Consider the following 23,175-nt stretch of genomic DNA (forward strand, 5'->3'; position numbering starts at 1 on the left):
GAAACTACCAGCTGTTCCGCGGGAGAAAGATGAGGCTTTCTGCTCCCGTAAAGATTTACAGCCTTGGAAACCCTGTGCAGGGTCGCTATGGGTCAGAACCGACTTGACAGCACTAGACAGACAATTTATAAGAAGAAAAACAATTTCCAACAGTAAGGGCACAGGTGAATTAAACTATGGTCAATCATAAACTGGATATGGCGGTTTTTGAACTTTATGATCAGGTTAAAACACTGAATTTAAAAAGTAAAGAACTACTTTATATATACTCGATTTCAATTTAGTTTAAAAATATTCACAGAGAAAAATGTATACAAATGTAACATTATGGTAGTTTTTCTAATTGATAGGATTTGGATAAGTTTTCTTTTTTAACAATGGTTATTTTCCCCACAATGGGAACATATTTCTCTTTAAAATCAGAAAACAGGTAACTGTTACAAAATCTCTATTCAGAAACAAAACCTTACCGGAGGAGGAAGCGCTCCTTCCATTAAAACCAAAGTGTCTCCAGAGCGAAGGCCAAGAGCTTTCAGTGTCGCATCCTAGGAATACAGAACCATTTTTCTTTTCTTGCCATTTACAAGTTTTTACAGTTTTTATTGTAAATTGAATTATAGTCTCTCCATGGGAGAACATGGATTTTACACTCATCATTTCATTACAATAATCATAATCTCCTCCATGTATCGTCATTCTACAGTATTTGCTTCTAGTCCATTCCCTGTTTTATTTTTTTTGCCACTGACTTTTGGAAACAACAAACAAATGTTTTGTTTTTATCTTTGTGTCTCTTAAGACGTTTCCAGAAGTAAATGAATGAAGCAGATACTGGACCGAGACGAAATGAGCCAAGGCATCAAAGCAGATGGCTACGGTTACACTGTGGGATAGAAAGCATGTCATCACAGGTCAGAGGACAGGGAGGTGGAGGAGACTTGAGTTACACAAGACGGAATTTAGGGCTGGATTTGGAGAGACAGAGGAAACGAGACAAGAAGGTTGTGAGGCCAAGGTTGGGAAGCAGAGTGGCTTGTTTTGGTGTCCAGCTGGGGACCAGGAGGAAGAACAGCTGGACTGAAGCGTGGGGCCAAGGATGAGACGTCAACAAAGGCACTGTGCTGTTCTGGAAAAGACGTCACTCAGGATACCCGAGAAGGGTTCTTAGGGACAGCTCTGGCTGCTCTGTGTATGATGGATGAAGTGGGGACTACTGGGGGCTCAGGGAAGTGAAAGCTGCCAGGTCTGGGGACAGCTGGCGGAGACTGGGCAAGCTGGCCTGTCAGACCCTTGAATGCTACTACGACAGAGCAGGAGGAGGACAGGTAGTTCAGTCTGAGCGGCGGCAGACAGCAGAGCTGCCTCTGAGTCTGCTTTCAGATCAACTGGTACAGACTGGGGTATGACCAGGTAAGACAGTACTAAAACCTTATCAAAAATAATGCTCTTCTGACATCCAAATGGTAGGGCCTGAGGGTTCCGAGTCCACTTTTTACTGTAGGAAGACGACGAATTCCCCTTCATACTGACTATAACGCGTCACCTGCTTCCCCAGCGTTACGCTGACCACCAGTGCCACTGCCCGGAATGCAGACAGACTGAGGGCAGGGCAGCTGACCACAGCCATCCTCACCTTCTCCTGAAGGTCCATTCTGGGTCAGGTTGTGGGTCTGGGACACTTGCTGTTTTTTGGACCAATGAAAGGGAGACTGAGTGACCCCAGCTCTCCTATGTTAACACTGGTCCTAGGCTGCCCTTGATCCCCCACATGAACAGCAGCCCTAAGCTGCCCTCGAGGGTGGCTCCATCTGGAGAGACAGGCAGAGCTTCCACACCTCAGGGAAGCGAGCCACATGACTATTCTGGTTTGTCAGCACATGTGAAAGTTAGCTTTAGTCTATACTGTGACCTGTCACTGCAACTCCATCATGAAAAGGTCGGGCCTATTGTAAAAATGGTGAAAATGTGACAGAGACAGAAAATAAGCAGATGCTGAGCACAATAAAATGAGGCCTAAGTGATTGGTGGAGCCCCGGTGTGGCCCAGTGGGTTAATGCGCCAGACTGCAAAGCCTTTTGAACTGCAAGGTCGGCGGTTCAAGCTCACCAGCTGCTCCTCGGAAACCCTATACAGGGTCACTATGGGTCGGAATCGACTCGACGGTACTGAACAACAACAAGTGATTGGTTGGTAAGACGAATTCTGCCATCACTAACTTACTTCCAGTCTCCTGGGATATTCTCTGCCTCCTACTGAGGAGCTCACCTCTAGGGACTACACTGCTCCCCCAGAGGGGATTTCTCTCAGAGCCCAGAAGCAGTATCGCCAGCTGAGTCCATCCCTCCGACTCCAAGAAACCACATTAAGAAATCAGTGAGAGGCCCATTCAGAGATTCTTGTGTCTTAACAAATGTAGACTGAGTCACGTCAGTGGACAGAGTACCCTGTCTGAAACGAGAAGTTGAACTGGTTCTGAAGAATACAATGGACAGAAATGATCTTACTTCTTCCCTTAAAGCCTCCCCAGCTTCGTAGCACCAATCCATCTTCCGCAAATGCCACGTGTTCCCTATGAAAGAACCAAAATCAGCATGGTACGGACTCAGAAGGTATTATTCTAAGAGCTCCTCAGGAGGGCCGCTTGTGGATAAACCATTGCCAAAGGGGGGTTGGTCTCCTGATTGCCGACAAGCAGCTTCTGACTCATAGCGACCCTGTGTAGGGTTTCTGAGGCTGGTAATCTTTACAGGAGCAGATCCTTCACCCACGGAACAGCGGGTGGACTCAAACGCTGACCTTGTGGTTCACAGTCCAGTGCTAAGGGTCACTCATTAATTTTCTAAATAAATGGCTTCTTCCAGGCAGGAGTGTCACAAAAACACAACAAATGGCTGTCTCCTGACGTGGTCGATCCGCCCTCTTCCACCACGAACTGTACACTTGAGAAGGAAAGCAATACTTCCTACCACTGACTGCACAGCTTTTCGTGCACACACACATGCGTACACACCCCCCATGAACATGTAGACAAGCATGTGGAGTCCCCTTTTAACATTATTATATGTTATTATGGAGTTGTTTTATTTCTTTGTCTTAGCTAAAGTAAATACTAGCCTTTTTAATTAAGAATGTTAGGGGTACAAAACTGGTCCTACTCAGGACTTAATCTAACAAAAATAAAGTTCATTGTGAATTGAAGTGCTGTGAGGTTGTTAGAAATGAATACTTACAATATTAACTAACCCTTAATCCGATTTCTGATTTTCAAAACTGATGAAATAGGATTTTTTTTTTATAGTTAAATGGATCAAAAATTGGAAATCCTAGCTATTAAAAAAGTTTCTATTAGCAATGTCTTATACAGAAAACCTCTCACCCCTTAAAAAAGTTACAGCCACAGCAACAAACACATGCACTGCTGTTGGAGCAATTCCATCTCACAGGGACCCCAGACAGAGAACTGCCCCAAAGGGTTTCCAAGGCTGTGACCAACATGGACACAAGACTGCCACATCGTTCTCCTCTGGAGCAGCTAGTGGGCAGAACTGCTTTGGTTAGCAGATGAGTGCTTAGTCACATGAAAACACCAACTTCGCTGGCATCGAGCTGGTTCTGACTCCTAGTGACCCTGGACGGAGGTGCTGAGCCTGTCAAGCTTTCTGGGAATAGACAGCCTTCTCTCATAAGCAGCTGCTGGGTATGAAGCACTGACCTGGCGGTCAGCAGTCAAGGCGACCCCACCCAGGTCTATTTATCCTCTGGGGAAATGGAATCCCTCCTCCTCCTCCTCTTCGGTGCTGAAGCCTCCTTTGCTATGACTTCTGCTTTAAGTACAGCTCATCCACATTCTAGTGAATCTAAGTGCCTGGGAGAACCACCAATGACTCAGGTGAGAATCATGCCCTCCGATCACAGCTGGGTTCTAAAGCCCAGAACCCACTGCTTGCTGTCTAACTGAGGAAGTCTTTCTCCATTCTGGGGGTGGACGAGGACCTTCACTGTGAGTGAAGCTCCTAAAGAGTGTCCCTCTCCCCCCAGATCATGTGGCCACAGGCACCCTGAAATTCAGACATGACCCACCCAGAATGAGTCCCAAGGAGCCCTGGCTTTGCAACGTTTAAGCACTTGGCTACTAACTAAAAGGTCAGTGGTTCAGACTCACCAGTTGCTCCAAGGGAGAATGCGCTGGCGACTTGCTCTCGTAAAAGCTACAGCCTATGTGGCGCTGAAGGTTAAGCACTGGACCGCAGGTCGGTTTGTACAGCAAGGCCGGAGGTTCAAACTCACCAGCCATTCCTCGGAAACTCTACGCAGGGTCACCAGGATTCGAACCAACTCGACAGCACTTATCAATAAACCCTATGTGGCAGGTGCACTCTGTCATATGGAGTTGCTAAGAGCTGGACTTGCCTGGACGGCCCTGAAGAGGACATGGACCGGGGGCCTTTCCATTCTGTGGTACACAAGGTCACCAGGAATCAGACACAACTCAATGACAACCACCAGCAACAATACACAAGTTCTCAATCAATGTGATCTTCTAAACACCAGTGGAATGGTTTGAAAATCTGGACAAGTCCAGGGAGTCCTAGTGTGGCACTGTAGGATGAGCACTGGACTGCAAGGTCAGCAGTTCCAACTCACCAGCCGCTCCTCGGAAAGCCTCTACAGGATCGCTACGAGTCAGAACCGACTCTACGGCACTAAACAAACGCAGAGGTACACGGTTACATGGCAAGGGTGTGGTCAGGATGACGTCACCATGGTAGACAACTCACCCGGCAGGCCGGATTGCTCCAGCATTTTCTTTAAACACTGTAAAAGGAAAGAATTCAGTGTTAGCTTTGTGGGCTCTGTGCCGAGCAGACAGGACCCACTCCTGAGTCAGCACGGCCTGCTAAGAGGGACCAATCAGGGGCCGTCAGCTCGATTCTGAGTGGCGGTGCCTCCGCATGCTCAGGGCAGAGCTGAGACCCTTGGAAGACGCTGCCAGGCTCATCTCCCGGGACCCCTGGGTGACTTTGCAACACTCCCCTACTAGCCACTGCTCCACAGGGTCTCCTCCTATGGGACCGTTATTGTTCCCTGTGCAGGGTTTCCAAGGTGCAGCTGGGGGGCTTGAACTGGCAGCCTTGAGGCGAGCAGTCCAGTATTGATCCTACAGCAGCCCCGTGGCTGCCTAGGAGACAGGAGGGGCCCACTGAGACGGGGGGGTGTGCAGCCAGAACTTAGTTCACAGCACCGTGGCACCACTCTTGACTCCCCGAGTTCTTAGTGGACAGACACTTCTGACCAGATATGGTGAGTGAGGCTGATTCTATAGATATGCATGGACTCTGAAACGTATCAAAGGATCTCAGAGAAACTCACCAGGGAAGACCTCTGCGAGCTGGGGCCTCCTGGTGAGCAGTGAAAATGGGACGCTACTGACCACAGTTGAAATGGAACAAACATTAACAGTGAAAACCCCTGCACTCCTAATAATAAACCTTGGGTAAAAGAGAACAGCAAATCTAATTTACTCCAGAGAGCTGACGGCAGCACCTGAGTGGACAGACCAGGGCAGATGGGCCAGCAGTAAGGCCCAACTAGGAAACATGCTGAAGCAATGGGAAGTATACAACAGATTTAGATGGACTGACCTCACGTAGTGGCTTACGTGCTGGACTGCTAAGCACTCTCTCTGAGAGAAATGAGGCTTTGTGCTCCTGTAAAGGTTTACAGCCTCAGAAACCCTCCACTGGACGGTCACTGTGAGTTGGGATCTACTGGGCCGCGTGCAGCAGCAGCAACATATAGACTGATCTTAAATGATCGTTACAGTATTTTATGCAGAAACTTGATGTTCTAATCTAACACATGCACTGTGAGCTCATTTAAGACGGAAAAGCAGCTGTACCCACAAGCCCAGCGCTCCGTTTCTATACGCTTGTGTCCACATGCTAGTAGATGTGCACCTCGGGTCTGATGCACACAAGATGACATTACCTGGGGACACTGGGGAAGGGGCTGGAACAGGGTGGTGGCAAAGGGGGATTTTTAAATCCCTTGAAGTTTAAAAAAATGAGGCCATGTCCACGATGGTGTGCACGATGAAAATGAAAATGTAAAAGAGATGCAATTACGGATCGGTTAGAGAGTGACGGCAGTTGAGGACACAGAGCAGAGCTGGGCTCACAGGAACTGTGGTGTCAGTCCTTCCCTGATGTGAGAGACCAATAAATACCTGTGTGCACGTGTCTATCTGCGTGTCTGTGGGTGTGTAAAGTAAAAGCACCAGGAGAAAATCTACCACAATGATTGTCAGGTGAGACAAGGTACAACAAGAGAATAAAAATGGTTTCTTTTATCAATGTTTGCAGATCTCAAATTTCTACAGTAAAGCACTACTGATTTATACAAGAAAGAAAAAGTAATCTTCAACTATTCCTTTAGAAAGTATGTGGAATTCTTTGCGGTTTCATATATAAACCACAGTCTTAGGACCTCGAAATCGGCACACAGCTCACGGCTTCCCCTTAGCCCCCACAAGAGCCTCAGCGACGCACCTCTTTCACAGACACGGTCTCCTCCACGGTGATCTCCATCTCGGTCCCAGGGCCGCCGTCACTCTCCGTGGTGAAGAACAGGAACAGCTGAGGTCAGGGCAGACACAGAACCCACCTGAACCTGAATTCTAAGCCTGGAGTGGCACCGTAGGATGGGCACTAGACTGCAAGGCTGCGGTTCAGACCCACCAGTCTCTCTTAGAAAACCCTACACAGGGTCACTATGGGTCGGAACTGACTCAATGGCACTGAACACCAACATAAGGGTGTTGTCTACTTCTAAACAAAGGGAGGCCATGGGCCCTTGAAGCCAATACAAACATCCGGCCACGTCAAAGGAAGACAGGCTGTATTACAATTTAGACATGATCCCGCCTATCCAGATGTGTCGAATGCTCCATTATCAGTGCTTTTCTCCGTATGCTAATCCCTCACAGATAGGTTTCTCCTATGTCTTCATCTCTGTCTCAGCCACTGTCCGCAGGAATCTGTACCCACTCCCTGGACTGCTGTGGAGCAGCATTCAACCATAAGGCCAGTTTGAAGTCGCTTCTCGGAACCCCCATAAAGAGTCATTGAGTAGAAGTGACTCGATGGCACTTACCACCACCACTGGACTGCTAACCACCAGGTCAGCAGCTCAAACCCACCAGTCACTCGGAACCCTTGAAAACAAGGTCACTATGAGTGGGAAGTGACTTGACGGCACACACGAAGCATTGTTTTCCTTTCCTCTGAATCTTTGGGTTACAATTTCAATGTCTGTCTAGGGATACAGCATTTCCCAGGACTCCACAGGAAAACTATAAATCTGGTCTCTTATCAACGGGGCTGCATGTAATGTTCTTGTCCTTTCCCAACTCGGCCTCACTTGCTGAGTCTCTCCTCCTACCAGCTGTCAGGCCGCACTGTTTGCTGGAGGCCCAGCAGCAAGAGTACAGCAGGGGGATGAAGTTGGGACGTGGCGGACGCAGATCCAGAAACCAAGGAGGACCTGAGAGGAGGCCCAATCATCTGGACACAGAGGATCAGTGGGAAGCACATCATTATGGTCTGTAATAACGTTTTATCAAACAGGTAGGACTCTGGTAAAGGCCAGCCCGATGGTATCTGATACAGAAAGTGAATCACAGCAAGGCCATGGAGGGTGAGGTGACAGGATGATGTTCCTACAGAGTCACCAAGCCCCAGTCACCGTATGCATGACAGCGGAAATGCCACCAATTCTAAGACCCTAATTTCACTGATGGGAAAACATGAAAAGACCAACGATGGGACCTGGTGGCCACCGACCCATCAGGGCCCCGTCCCCCTTTAACTGCAATACTGGCCTCAACAGAGGAGCTCATGGGCACGCTCTGATATCACACACAACTACAAGAGGGCTTCAAAAAGTTCGTGGAGAAATCCCATTACCTTTTAATTCCATGTTCCCACAAATGTTTTCAAGCCCCTTGGTATATGGACATATTCTTAAAACACAATGCATCATTTAAAGAAAACAAATAACAAATTTTAGAGAAAGCAAAATTATTATAGTAGTTTGATGCTAACTATAAAGTTCTGACAGGCAACCTTGTTTTACCTGAGTGGAAGTTGGTGCTTTTCCAAGACAAAGTCCTAACGTACTTCCCATCTTCAAGTCGGCTTTCTTCAGTGTGTAACTGTCCGGCACTGGAATGAATGTGACGACACGAGACATGTGAATATTACCAATCGCTACCCCTTTGGGCAAAATAATAGACTGTATCAGTCTTTCTGTGAAAAACCATGTTAAGAAAGGAAAAAAAAAAAGGCTGTACATCAGGTGATGTTTTCCAGTTTCCACGTGTAGAATTTAATTTCTTATTACCTATCTGTACTACAGTGCTAAGAAAGAAGAGGTAGATAGGAATGTTCTAGATTCAGACCTATTAAAGTGACTTGTTCAAAGAGCTGTGGTTTACACATTCAGAACTGAGAAACATGTCAACAAAGATCTCCTAGATTCTTCTAAGTGCTAAGTGGCGACTGTGACTGTTTTGTCAATGAATAAAGGCAATGAGCACCAGGAAATGTCACAGACGTAGGGACCAAAGGCTCCAGTACAGAACTGGCATCACCATCCAATCAGTGAAACACACGGAAGACTGTGATAAAAGGCCAGAGAGCCCATCTAGACCCTAGCTTGGACTAAAATGAGGAGCTCACCACCAGAAAGGCAGGTATTCACCTCTGGTGTTTTCGGCTATGCTGATTCTACAATCACCAAACGGAGACAGCTACAGCTGGAGGACACTGATCCCTCTAAACCCACCTCTGAACGGTGAGGTGATGAATGGTGGTGTGTGTGTCTCGGCTTTGGAAGACTACTCGAAAGTCTTACCTGGAGAAAGCAGCTTCCCGTTTCTATCAATAGGTCTCAAACAGCTGTTCTCAGCTACAAATAAAAAGCAGATCATGTGATGAATAAAGAAACGAAGGCGCTGCTCTGCTGTGTTAATGAGCAGCACAAAGACCAAAGCAAACCCAAGTACAGGCAGCCTTCCCTTTGGACAACAGACAGGAGCAAGAGGAAACCAGGCACAGCATCTTAATCAACTGGAAACATTATGATTATTCTGGGGCCTTTACAAATTTGCCAAAATGCTGAAAACCCTCTTTCTATTGATTGTACATGTCTAAGAATAAAGAAAAATGAACATTTACACTGTTGTTTGAAAGGGTAGAAACATTCAGAACTAAAGTGTTTCTCAGTGTCTCTCTGATGGGCCGAGGTAGCTCTGAGCCCCTTTGCTGAGATCTGGCCCATCTACGTCAGCCTCTCACCACCACCCCTCCTCAGGCCTCTGACTGCAGACCTCGTCTCCCCCACAGCCTGCTGGCAGCCACGTCCTCTGCAACCAGCCACTCCTTCCTTTGGCTCAACTTTTGTGTTTGCTGGCCAACTGTGCACACTCAGTGTATACAACATTGTCATGTGCTTAACGCTGAGAGGACGCTTATGGCCTGCTTTGCTCCCAGAAAGATCTGCAGTCTTATAACCCTACAGAGGGTCATGATGACTCATAATCGACTCGACAGGGGGATTTGGTGTTTGGTTTTGTGGACTGAGTAACTGGCAGGAAACTCGAAGCAACTGTTCAAAGGTAAACTGTAGGAGCTAAACATCTGATGGTACTGAGCTACACCATGGTAGTTAAAAGCTGTACATATTTGCAAAGACTACCTGGAGGTGGTTCCGATCAATGGAGGGGGCAGGCGGGCCCTAGTTTTGAGGAGGCACATAGGTTTTTGTCCAAAGAGATTTCTTAAGGAGGACTTCAGGAGAAAGGTAGCCTTTCCAGTGGTTAAAAAGAGCGCGGGCTCTAACAATTCGGACCCTTATTTAGACCACAGAGGAATCTTTGAGATTCTTACATCAGTACTTTATACTATTGCAATTTCACTGAAGTCAGAATGGAATTCTAACAAACATTTCTTGACAATAAATAAATAAACATTTAAAATATTGTCTTCTTAGACTATTTTGACTTTCATTCACTGAGAACTGCCTGGGTACTCGTGTGTGTCCGGTGCTATGCGCGGACCCGGGGACACAGACACGACTCCTGTCTAAGGGTGAGGACAGAGGTAGTGACAGCAGGAAGTGCTCTGGAGAAGTACAGGGTGTGAGGAAGGGCAGTGGGGGCGGAATGAGAGCAGGGACAGAGCAGCCGAGTTAGGGGAGAGGGCAGAGCTCGGCGAGGTCTCAGGGCAGAGAGCCACAGAGCATGCTCCTGGACAGTACACTGCGGAGACGCAGGGAGCTGCGTCACAGGGAGGTTACCCAACTAGTGGCCAGATGTATAGGTTTTAGTAGGCTAAGGAATCACCCTAAACTCAACAAAAAAAGCACTAAATGTTTTGGGCAGAAGAGTGATATACTCTAATTGATGAATGAGGAGCCTTTGAAAAATGTGTGGGAAAACTCCATAATCTCTTCAGTCCATTTTCCCACAGACTTTTGAACCCCCGCATACATCTAAGGAACCCCGGTGGTCTCCTGAGTTAGGAGGGGGGCCAGTAACTGCAAGGTCAGCAGTTCTCATCTACCCGCCGCTGAGGGAGAAGAGGTGGCTTTGTGGAGGCTCCTGTAAAGATGTGCAGCCTTGGCAGCCTTGAGCCCGAACTGCCGTGACCACCCAGCCAGGCAGCACCGCAAAGCTATGAAGCTCGCTGGTTCTACAAGGAATGGTTTAGCGGGGAGGAGAGTGGGAGGGGGAAGAGAGTTACAGGGGGAAATAATAACTGATTCATTTTAATAAACCATATACTTCTATTCAACCTTACTGATTATGGTGTAACTGACTTACTAATAACAATGCAACCATTTAACATGTACAATTCAATGAGTCTGACAAATATCCGAACATCCAGATAATCATCAGCAAATCCAGATGTAGATCAATCCCACCTGACCCAATCACAGATCTGCCTTCTACCACCAGAGCTTGGACTGGCCTTCCCTAGAATCCCTGGGATGTGGAGTCCTCCCATTTAACTTCCTCCCATGTTTTGCATGTGGATTGAGTTCACTGTTGACTGAGAAACAGTAGAGGGCGCTCCAGTGACGCTGACTCCACAGCTCCTTTACTCACTCCCAGGCTCAGGGACATTCACGCTGTTTCTGCTTTTTGGTGTAAACAGGTACAGACAAGCCTTTGTGCAGACTTATACTTTCATTTCTCTTACATCAATACCTGCAACTTTTCAGTGTATATTTAACTTGATAAGAACCAGCAAACTCGTTTCCACAGTGACGTTACCACTTGACAGGCGGGCCCAGCAGCCACTCGTGAAGTTCCTGATGCTTCATGCCTTTGTTTCTTCAGGGTTTTACCCTCACTGGGTCACAGCAGTGCCCAGTGTGAATGCGATGTGCACTTCCCTGGTGGCAGAAGATTTACAGCCTCGGAAACCCTGTACAGGGTCGCTATGGGTCGGAATCGACTCCATGGCACAGCACCACCACCTCTCCCCATGGTTTATATGTAAATCACTGCACAAAGATATTGTCCTATGTTTTCTCCCAAACATAGGAGTTTTCAGTTTTACCAACTAGGTCTATGATCCATTTTGAGTTATTTTTTTTACATGGTATGAGGTAAAACTAACTTTTCATTTTTGTGCATACTGAGATACAATTAGTCACGCATTTCTGTGGAAAAGATGCTTTCTCTACTGAAATAGTTGGCTCTTTTGTTGAAAGGCAACAGGCTATATGTGTCCAAATAGTTCTAAGCGCGCGGACTCTGTTTAGTTCCACTGTGAGACCTGAGGCTTTGTGTGCAGAGGTCTCCTTTTTCCCTCCTAGATAACTCTTTAACAATGTAAAACGATCTGACACTTCCTGAAAGGTTAACAAAGACTTGCCATATGACTCAGCAGCTCCATGCCAAGCCTACTATTTCTACTCCATCCAATTTCTACGCAAAAGAAACGAAAACCAATGTCCACACAAAGACTTAAATGCAAATGTCCCCAGACGCCAAAAAACGGAAACAATCTAAATGTCCATTAACTGGTGAATGAACACACACAATGTGATTGGTCCACAGAACAGTATGAAAGTAACATCTACTAAAAGAACAGTATTGACACATAAACACACGTGAAAGAAGCCGACCCATGACAACATATGTAAGGCCCCTTAACATGAAGTAGCCAGAAAGAGCACATCTGTTGGGAAAATACATCAGGGAATCAGAATGGAGAGCAACTGGAAATGGCCACAGAAACTTCCGGAGATGACTGGAATGTTCGACACCTAGGGTGCAGGAATAGTTCTAAATCTCTGTCCACTGACTGACATCAGTGGACAGTGAGTGGGGGAATTTCATGGTTTATATACTATACTGCAATACAGCTACTAATGAAAACTTCATAGTGAACAAACTGCAAGTTTGTAAACGAGCAAATATCCTGTATGATACAATTTATCTAAACGTAAGAAATATACAGTGTACGGATAAATATATGAGTTAGCTTCAAAAGGTTCACAGAAAAATCCCATTCTATTCCATTTCCATTTTTCCACCAATTTTTTGAAGCCCCCCTCCAGTATGGAGTCCTGGTGTGGCACTGTGTTAAGCACTGGACTACAAAGTCAGTTTGTACCACAATGTCAGTGGTTGAAGCTCAGCAGCTGATCCCCGGAAACCCTACACAGGGTCGCTATGGGTCCGAAGTGACTCAATGGCACTTAACAACAACAACTTGTATGTGTAGTACACATACCGCAATATGGCTACTGGGGCCAGCTACACATCTCGGTCATGTTGCATGGGGGCAGGGAATGATGGCTCTGAGGCGAATCACAGAACTTCTCATTTTATATGCAACGTTTAAAACAAGCACAAACACGTGACCAAATGTTACTATTTGTCCATTTTGGGTGGTAGGTGCATGAGTTTTGCCTAACGTACTTTTGTACTCTTCCACATACTTTTCTGGAGTCCTGGTGTGGCGCTGTGGGTTAATGCGCTGGACTGCAAAGTCAATTGAACTGCAAGGTCAGCAGTTCAAGCTCATCAGCTGCTCCTTGAACACCCTATACAGGGTCGCTATGGGTCGGAACTGACCAACGGCACTTTAACAACAACAGTGATAGTTTGTTTTTATATTTTAAAATCAAAACAAAATTAAACAAACAAAACAACCAAAAAGCAAACAGAAATGATTACCTAGTTCCTTCATTAATTTTAATTCCTGTATGGCTTTAATTCGAATATCAAACACCACCTAAAATAGAGAAATACACTAATGACTATGTATCAGTCAAAACAATGGGAGGAGAGGCACAGGCGGAGGTCTGTGTACAAACAGCTGAGACGGCAATCACCAGACGCTTAGTACATTTTGTCTGTTTGAAAACGGGTTCTCCACCCGGGAAATGTATTTTCTTGCTTTTATAAGGCTAAAACCCCACAACACTGAAAACCTCAGAACTGAACAGTTAAGATTTTACCAACTGAACAGAAAGAGCAGCCACAGAAAGCTAACAAAAAGACACAAAATTGGTAAAATGCTGACATTTCTGATGAGAAGAAACAAGCCACAGCAGACAAGCACATGTCTTTATGTCAAAAATGAACACTGGGACCCCTAAGCATAAATAATCTAAGATTGTAGAATGCCAGCCCACAGGCCATATGCAGAATCTCTACTGACATTACTGCATCTGGCTTTCATTCAGGCTATGTTCCTGAAGGGCATAAAATCTTGGTAACTTAGAGGTGAGCTGACCTGAGCCTACTCTAGCCTTGGTGGAGAAGCCCTGACTTGCCAAGGCAGGAGCGGACTGCTGTGGCAAAGCCTTCCCCAGAGACTCCCACCGAGTGCCAGGCAAGCAGGTCTCCTGAGAAAGTCGGCTGGGAGCTTACCGTGAACCCTCTGCTCTACCAGCAAACATGCATACACCTGAAATGCGGCAAAATCTTCTCAAAGAAAAGGCCATTTCAGTATGTTTCTTTTAACTTGTTACCAAAATTCCCCAACAAAAACCACTTAAGTGGAACTATGTGAACTTAAAAAGGTGTCCCCTGAGGTCATGTTTAAAAAGCAAAATTATCACCTACAAATGGACAAGCAAAGGAATTCCCTTTGGGTAGTAGCTGGCTTGGTATAGCAGTTTGTGATAAAAAGTAAAAATCATTCACAAACCTGGCTTAAAAAACACAGACGTGACCCTTAAAAATAGAATGGTGTATTTCTCAAAGCCAGATGTGTCCACAAACTGACTTAAATAGATAACACCCACCTTCCAATTATGGACTTTGGCATATTCTTGAAATATGCTGAAGGTGAATGAATCTACATAAACAAGCAACCATCAAGTAGGAAAAAAAAATTGTTTTTCAAGTCCATTTTAAGACAAATGATTAAGGTATTACTTTCTAAAATAAAATATTTTAGATGAAAAGCTGTCCATCAAACTTTCATGAAAACAACTCACTGTGTTCACAGCTGCGGAGATTTTAACCTGCTGTTCTTCTGACTCCAGCTGGCAAGCATTGATAACTTGGAGCCAGTTGTTTTCATTTGTACGAATGTTCCATTTCTCTTGTCTGCTCAACAGACTGTAGATAAAAAGACATTTCAAAAATGCTTTGTCAGAATTTTACGGCTCATGCAGGACCAGAAAATGAATGCATTTCTTAGGTATGACTTCTAAACCCTGACCTGCCTACCTTGTTCTAGTGAGAGGTCTGTACGAGTACTGGTTAGTTCTTGCTGTTGGGTACCATCAAGTTGATTCAAACTCATAGATACCCTCTGCACAACAGAAAGAAACACCACCCAGTCCTGTGCCAACCTCACAATTCTTAACATTTATGTGCCCCCCCCCGCCCCCCTTTCAGACCTTCCACTTAACCCAGCATGATTTCCATCTCCATCGACTGACTGGTCCTTCCTGACAACATGTCAAAATATGAGAGACAGTCTCACAATTCTGGCTTCTAAGGAGCAGTCTGGTTACATTTCTTCCAGCACAGATTTGCTGGGTCTTTTGCCAGTCTATGGTGGTAGTTATGTGCCGTGCAGTCGGTTCCGACTCAAAGTGACCCATTATAGGGTTTTGAAGGCTATAAATCTTTACAGGAGCAGAAAGCTTCATCTTTCTCCTGTGGAACAGCTGGTAGTTTTGAACTACTGACCATGAGGTTAGCAGCCCAACTCACTATGCTACCAAAGCTCCATCTGCCAGTCTATAGCACTTTTTAATATTCTCTTCAAACACTGTAACTTTAACACATCAATTCTTCTACAGTCTTCCTTATCCAACTTCCATATGCATATAACTGAAAACACAAGCCTTGGGTCAGGTGCACATTAGTCCTCAAACTGACATTTTTGCTCTTGAACAATTTAAAGACATCTTATGCCACAGATGTGCCTAGTGCAATACATCGTTTGATTTCTTGACTGCTGCTTCCACGAGTGTTGACTTTGGACACAAGCAAAATAAAGTCTTTGATAAACTTCAATCTTCTCTCCATTTATCATGTCATTTACTGGTCCAGTTGCGAGTATTTTTGCTTTCTTTACATTGAGGGGCAACCCATACTGAAAGCCACGGTCTTTAATTTTCATCAGTGAATACTTTAAGTCCTCTTGATTTTCAGCAAGCAAGGTTGTATCCTGATGTGTTTATTGGTTCAGTTGTAGGGATTTTGTTTTCTTTACAATGAGGTGTAACCCATACTGAAGACTGTGGTCTTTGATCTTCATCAATTAAGTATTTTAAGTCCTCTTCACTTTCAGCAGCAAGGTATTATCATCTGCATATCAAAGATTGTTAAATGAATCTTCTCTAATCCTGGTGCCACATTGTTCTTCATATAATACAGCTTCTGGGATTATCAGCTCTGTATACAGACTGACTAAATCTGGTGAAGGGATACAACCCTGGCACACACCTTTCCTGAATTTAAGCCATTCAGTATCCTCTTGTTCTGGTTTAACAGCAGTCTCCTGGTTTACCTGCAGGTTCCTCATGAGTACAATTAAGTGTTCTGGAAAACCCACTCTTTACAATGTTATCCATACTCTGTCATGATGTATACACATTAAAAGCTTCTGCACTTTCAATAAAGCACAAGTAAACATCTTCCTGGTATTCGCTTTCAGTCAAGCTCCATCTTTTGTTAGCAATGATATATCTCGTTCCACATCCTCTTCGGATTCTGGCTTGAATTTCTGGCCGTTTCCTGTTGACGCACTATTGCAACTGTTTCGATGTTTTCCATTCTCTGTTGTTGTTGTTAAATGCCATTGAGTCGGTACTGACTCATAGCAACCCTATGCACAACAGAACAAAACACTGCCTGGTCCTGAGCCCACTGATGCTGCGACTTGGCTAATCCATCTCGCTGGGGGATCTTCCTCTTTTTCTCTGACCCTCCACCTTACCAAACATGATATCCTTCTCCTGTGACTGGTCCCTCCTGACAATGTGTCTGAATTGTGATAGATGAAGTTTGACCATCCTGGTAATCAAGGAGCACTCTGGCTGCATTTCTTCCAACACAGATCTGTCTGTTCTTTTGGCAGCCCGTGGCAATTTCAGTACTCTCCTCCAACACCACAACTCAAAAGCATCAATTTTATCTATGATCTTCTGTTCTCTGCTGGGTTACCTCTATTTGGAATGGGCACAAATATGAGCTCTTCCAATCAGTTAGTCAGGTACTTATCTTTAAAAAATTCTTGGCATAGATAAGCCCGTGCGCAGAAGGCCACTGCACAGAAGTGCCACTGCAGCAGGGCTATCACCCAGCCACCCGCACCTGCATTTGTGTCACAGAGCTTGCTTGCTGGCGCCAGATGGCAGGAGAGTGTCTTGTTCTAGGAAAACGAGCATGTTGTTGTTAAGTGCCGTCAAGTCGGTTCCTACTCATGGAGACCCTGGTGTGTATATAGGATGTCCGAGGAAAAACTGGTGAGCCGACCTTGTAGTTCAAACCAACTTTGCAGTCCAGTGCATAACCTGCGGTGCAACACCAGGACTCCAAGAAAACGAGCATGGTCCTACTAAGTATGTCTAGCAGAGGCAGTGACGGGCATAGGAAAAGGGGTGACTTCTTTCTACCAGAAGCCCTCTTTGGGAGTGTTTATCAAACAACAGACTGCTTTGGGCAAATTTGCTGCAAAAGACCGGTTTCAAAAATTGTTAAAAACCAGAGATGTCGAATACATCTAATTAGAGAAACAAAAGTCCTATACCAAGAAAACTACAAAACACTACTACAAGAAATCAAGAGGCTTACAAATATGGAAGAATAAACCATGCTCACAGATAGGAAGACTTAACACTGAAAAAGTCATTACCCAAAGCAATCCAGATTCCAACATCATTTTTTAAGCAGATGGAAATCGTGATCACTAACCTAATATGGAAAGGAAAGAGACCTTGGGTAAGTAAAGCACTGCCTAAGAACAAAGCTGGAGATCTCTCACTCCCTAATCTCAAAATTTACTACACAGCCACAGCGGTCAAAACAGCCTGGTGCTAGTACAATGAAACATACATAGATCAATGGAACAGAATTGGGAACTGTAAGGAAAAGAAAGAAAGAGATGAAAGGAGAGTGTCTTGGCTTCAACAGCAGGCAGGTTTATTGAGAGTAAACCTGGGAGGGGGTACTCTTATGTCACCAAAGGAGACCAAGAGCCCCTCTGTTCCCTTACAGACTGGGGGGTATTTATAGGCCTTGTGGTCTGGGTATAGTTCTGGCGAGTTTAGAATGGGCAGGGGTATGGAGATTTGGGCAGGGGTATGGAGATTTTCATGAAACCTGTAAGTTCAGTGGGGAAGGGTCTCCAGGTATAACAAAGACCCAAGCTTCCCAGGAGATCGGAAGCTCAAGCTGGCCCATTCAGTGTCATTTGGGGTAGTTGCAATGCCATTCTATTGATCAGGGCAAAGTCCTTCAAGAACCCAGAAGTAAATCCATCCACATAAAGTCAGCTGATCTTTATTTAGTAAAGGGCCAAAACACATTAAATGGTGCTGGCAAAACTGGAAACCCACTTGCAGAAGAATGAAACAAGATCCATACCTCAAACCATCTACAGAGACAAACTCAGTGTGGGTTAAAGATCTAAATGCAAAAGATAGAACTATACAGATCATCAATGAAAAACTAGGGAAAAATGTAAAGGTGCTAATACATGGAATAAATACACTATCAGACATCACTAAAAACACAAAAAAGCAAAGGAAAAAATAGACACTTATGTGCATCAAAAGACTTTCCCAATTGAATAAAAAGGGAGTCAACAAACTGGGAAATTTTTTTTTTGCAACAACATACCAGTTGTGGGAAAAAAAAATATAATCCTGTTTATTATATTCGGGTAACTTTTTTTATTTCCTGAAGTAAAGACTTTATGATCTCTCTCTTTTTCTTTGGTTACTTCCTGAAGTGAGTAAAGAATTTATAGTCACTTTCTTTTTCTTTAAACTACTTGGAGTAAGGAATTTATAACTTTCTTTTTCCTTAAACTACTTCCTGGAGCAAAGACTATATGACCCCTCTCTTCTTTTCCTAAAGTAGGAATGTGCGCCTGAAAAATCTGAACTAGCCAACCGGGTAAGGGAATAGATTGTGCGGTCAAAACCCTAGCCAACAGGGTGAGACACAGCCTTGAGACTCGCGTCAGGGATTAAAAACCCGAGTGGACTGTCCACTCGGTGTGCTCACTGGCCTGTTTGTGTATGTACAGCTATGCGCAGGCACCCTCTTGCAGGAGTTAAATTTTACTTTGCCAAGGTAATTTAGTCTCACCGAGTGTCTTTTATGCGACATCGGGATTCATTTCTAACACAGTCAAGGGACTCATCTCTAAAATCTATATAAAACTACAACACTTCTACAAGAAAAAGACAACCAACTTAATAAATAAGCACAGGACATGAACACACTTCACCAAAAATGACAGTTTGTCAAGCAACAAATGAAGACATGTTCACAGTCATCAGTCACTATTGTCATCAGGTGCCATCGAGTCGGTAGTGACTCACAGCGACCTTACACACAGCAGAACGAAACACTGCCCGGTCCTGGGCCAACCTCACTGTTGTTGCCACACTTGAGGCAGTTGTTCGAACAGAACATGGGAACACTGAATGGTTTAAAATGAAGAAAGGTATGCGACAGGGTTGTATTCTTTTACCATACTTATTCAGCCTGTGTGGTGCTGTGGGTTAATGCGCCAGACTGCAAAGCCGGCGGTTCAAGCTCACCAGCTGCTCCTCGGAAACTTACACAGGGTCGCTATGGGTCGGGATCGACTCGATGGCACTTAACAACTGAGCAAATAATCCAAGCAACTGGGTTCCATGAAGAAAAACGTGGCGTCAGGACTGGAGGAAGACTCATTAACTACCTGCGATATGCAGATGATACAACCTTGCTTGCTGAAAGTGGAGAGGACTTAAAATACATACTGATGAAGATCAAAGATCACAGCCTTCGGTATGGATTGTATCTCAATGTAAAGAAAATAAAAATCCTCACCACTGGACCAATAAACAACATTCTTATCAATGGAGAAAAGACTGAAGTTCTCAAGGACTTCATTCTTGGACCAACCATCAACACTCACGAAAGCAGCAGTCAAGAGATCAGATGATGTATTGCATCAGACAAATCTGCTGCACAGGAACTTTTTAAAGTGTTGAAGAGCAGAGATGTCAGCTTAAGGACTAAGGTGCGCCTGACCCAGGCCATGGTATTTTCAATAACCTCATATGGATGCGAAAGCTGGACAGTGAATAAGGAAGACCGTAGAAGAATTGATGCCTTTGAATTATGGTGTTGGAGGAGAATATTGAAAGTGCCATGGGCTGCCAAAAGAACCAACAGATCTGTGTTTGAAGAAGTATAACCAGAGTGCTCTTTGGAGGCCAAGGTGGCCAAACTTCATTTCTCATACTTTGGACATATTGTCAGGAAGGACCAGTCACTGGAGAAGGATATCATGTTTGGTAAGGTGAAGGGTTAGAGAAAAAGAGGAAGACTCCCAGCGAGATGGATTGGCCAAGTGGCAACATCAATGGGCTCAAGCATGGCAACAACTGTGAGGTTGGTCCAGAGTTGGGCAGTGTTTCGTTCTGTTGTGCATAGGGTTGCTATGAGTCGGAACTGACTCGATGGCACCTGACAACAACAACGTCTGTGTGAAGAGCTCAGTATCATATCATCAGCCAAAACAAGGCCAGGGGCCGACTGTGCAAGTTCAGGCTGAACTGCTTGAAGAGCTCCCATTCCAGGCCTTCAACAGTCATGGTTCCCATTGCTGTACTGGGATGAAATCACCCAAATTATAACAATTCTGTTCTGTTCCCGTTTTGCTTCATCAGTCATGACAGAATTGATTGGAAACCTAGCATAAAAAAGGAAAAGTAGTTGTCCATAAGTCAGGCTGCCTGTAGGAGGCTTCCATACATTCATAGATCTGCTCACCATGGAATGATAAATCGTTCACGAGCCAAAGGGTAACATTTTCCTAAGGACAAAGTTGCAAAGAGATGGGAAAGTGGGTGGAATAGAACTAGGAACAATAGGGAGGAAACAAGAAAACTGTTGATGCATGGGTGTGGGAGGGGGTGGCGGGGTGTTGCAGTCATTGAGGTGAAACAAAGTGAATGATTTGTTGAAAGTAAAACTGATGTCTGTAAACCTCAATTCACAATAAAAAGTTTTAAAAAACAATGCATGGAAAAATTCCATTATCTTATAACTCATTTTCCATGAAATTTTTGAAGCCCTTGACATAACCAGGGTCATCTATATTATTTAGTTACACTTTCATTTATATCATTTTTTTCTCCAAGTTGTTTAATCTAGAGCACTGCTGTGTATAACGTCAGACCACAGTGTTTAGGAAGAAAGGAACATTAATGCTGATTACTCTGACAAGAAAGCGCCAGGGTTTGCAGAGAAAATGCTCTCCGCTTTGAGCAAGTTACCTGGGATCACCACTGTCAGAATCCTGAATGAGAAGGGAGCTTCCATTCCTGAGCCCGTGCTCACGGAAGGTCTTCTTCAGGTCTTCCGTGGGAACAGCAGACCAGCTGTGTTTGCCCATAGAGTCAGCACTGCTTAAACAGATGACAGCCGTGGGGACCGCTAAGGCTGTGAGGACAGTGCCCACTTCTGCGTTCGATGGGAAGACGTGAGAAGACTCCACCCACTGCTCACACTTGGCTCCTTCACCGCTGGTTGCTCGCTGAAGAACGTTTAAAAGCAGAGGTTCACAGTCAAGGCCAGTTTGAATCTGGACGCCTCCAACCTACAAAACAACACGGAGACAGCCCTTAGAAGGGTTTCTATTTGTGAAAATTCAGTCAGTTTGCTAACATAGTAAAAGACTACATTTGTCTAACAAACAATCCTGCTTTTTTTTTTTTTTTCTTTTTTCTTTTTCCAAACACAGTACAATTTTCACCAGGTCCGCTTTGATACTTTTTCTTCATGTCCACATCATTAGCTAGCCTAGGTACCTGGTGTGCTCTCTGGATTTATTCTCACATACACAACTCTTCAGCTGGCACCAGGATTCCTACTTAGGATAGCATTTCCACCAGTCCATGTCCCTGCACACAGGATTCCCACTGGCCACAAGATATAATCCTACACACCCAAGACTGGGGCCCAACGCCCTCTCCGTCCCTAGAGTCCCACAGACCACACAGTTGTTCCCACACAGCTGACGAGGCCTCCTGGGGCTCTGTTCACCCTCTCCCTAGCCCACTGTTCTACACCACTCCACAGGGAACAGTTTTGTCCTCTAAAGCAAGAACAGCACTGCTACACTTCAGGAATAGTTGTTGTTAAGTGCCATTGAGTCGGTTCCGACCCATAGCGACCCTGTACAGGGTTTCCGAGGGTGTAAATCCTTACGGGAGTAGAAAGCCTCATCTTTCTCCCGCGGAGCGGCTGGTAGTTTCGAACCGCTGACCTTAAGGTTCACAGCCCGATTCGTAACCACTACACTACCAGAGCTCCTTCAGGAATAGTAGCTACCATGATGTCCAACTCCAGGTGGTGGTGGTGGTGAGTGCTGTGGTGTCGGTTCTGACTCAGTGAGCCCAGATAGGGTTTCTGAGGACCAACTGGAGGGTCTGAACACCAGTTAGCAGCCCAGAGCTTACCCTAGAGCACCACACTAAACTCCATTTACTCAAGTAACATCCAGACCTGTGTGAGTGAACCATCTCAATTAAGTTCCTATAGAGCAGGGGCAATGTAGGGAGCTTCCCAGCATTTGTGTAAAAATCCCATTCACTTCCAATTCTATTTTTCCATAAACTTTTTGAAGTCCCTTTGATCTCCCGTATCACCTACTGCACCTGGTCCATCACCATTTATGTCACGGGTCCTCAAGTACACTAGCAGACCTGGCTTTCTGAGATCATGCTAGAAGGATCTCAGACATGACTACCCTATGTCAGGCCATGTGCCGAGTGTCCAGGATACAAAGGTAAGAAGAGTGTCTGACTTGAAAATCTCAGTTTGAGTCTCATCACATGAAGCACAAAAGACACACAGACGCAAGAAACCTGAGCACGAGGCCATGCTCAAGTACTAAACCAAGTGAGGAGCGAGCTACCAGCCCTGCCTAGGTAAGTTGAGGCCTGTCTCCAAGACTGGGTGACACGGCACACGAATGGGACGACAGAAGTCAACGTGGTTAGAGTGAGGGGAAGAGCAGTCCGGGCCGAGGCATGAAGACATGATGCATTTCAGAAAGAGGTCTGTACAGAGCCTCTTACGGTCTGTTTTATGTTAACCTGTTAAGCTTTAGCTCCTTAGGACTGCTGTGTCGGTCCGCTTGTGGTCTTCATCCTTGTAATTCAAATGCTTAATGTTCTGAAGGAGTCCTGGTGTGGCGCTGTGAGTTGATGCACTACACTGTGAAGCTGGTTTGAGCCACAAAGTTGGTGGTTCAAGCTCACCAGCCGCTCCTGGGAAACAGGGCTGCTATGGTCCAGAACTGACTCGATGGCACTTAACAACAATGTTCTTAACCCTTGTAATTCAAATGATCACAGAGTGCCTGTTGTAAGACAGACACTGAGCTAAATGCTGGGCATATG

The 23,175-nt window shown here is 45.2% G+C and overlaps 1 protein-coding gene across 1 annotated transcript in view; it reads right to left on the reverse strand.

Annotated features, from left to right (window-relative positions):
* The window catches only part of USP40 (ubiquitin specific peptidase 40), a 93,873-nt gene that overhangs the window by 12,042 nt on the left and 58,656 nt on the right, over window positions 1-23,175 (reverse strand). Inside the window, exons 15-23 of the mRNA XM_006866764.1 lie at window positions 21,046-21,368; window positions 14,524-14,647; window positions 13,253-13,310; window positions 8,914-8,967; window positions 8,134-8,222; window positions 6,549-6,635; window positions 4,779-4,815; window positions 2,505-2,569; window positions 471-545 (exon numbers count right to left, since the gene is read on the reverse strand). Coding sequence (XP_006866826.1) covers window positions 471-545; window positions 2,505-2,569; window positions 4,779-4,815; window positions 6,549-6,635; window positions 8,134-8,222; window positions 8,914-8,967; window positions 13,253-13,310; window positions 14,524-14,647; window positions 21,046-21,368 — 912 coding nt within the window. The remainder of the gene's footprint in view (window positions 1-470; window positions 546-2,504; window positions 2,570-4,778; window positions 4,816-6,548; window positions 6,636-8,133; window positions 8,223-8,913; window positions 8,968-13,252; window positions 13,311-14,523; window positions 14,648-21,045; window positions 21,369-23,175) is intronic.

This window comes from Chrysochloris asiatica, unplaced genomic scaffold (genome assembly GCF_000296735.1).
Source record: "Chrysochloris asiatica unplaced genomic scaffold, ChrAsi1.0 scaffold00096, whole genome shotgun sequence".
NCBI classification, from domain to species: domain Eukaryota; kingdom Metazoa; phylum Chordata; class Mammalia; order Afrosoricida; family Chrysochloridae; genus Chrysochloris; species Chrysochloris asiatica.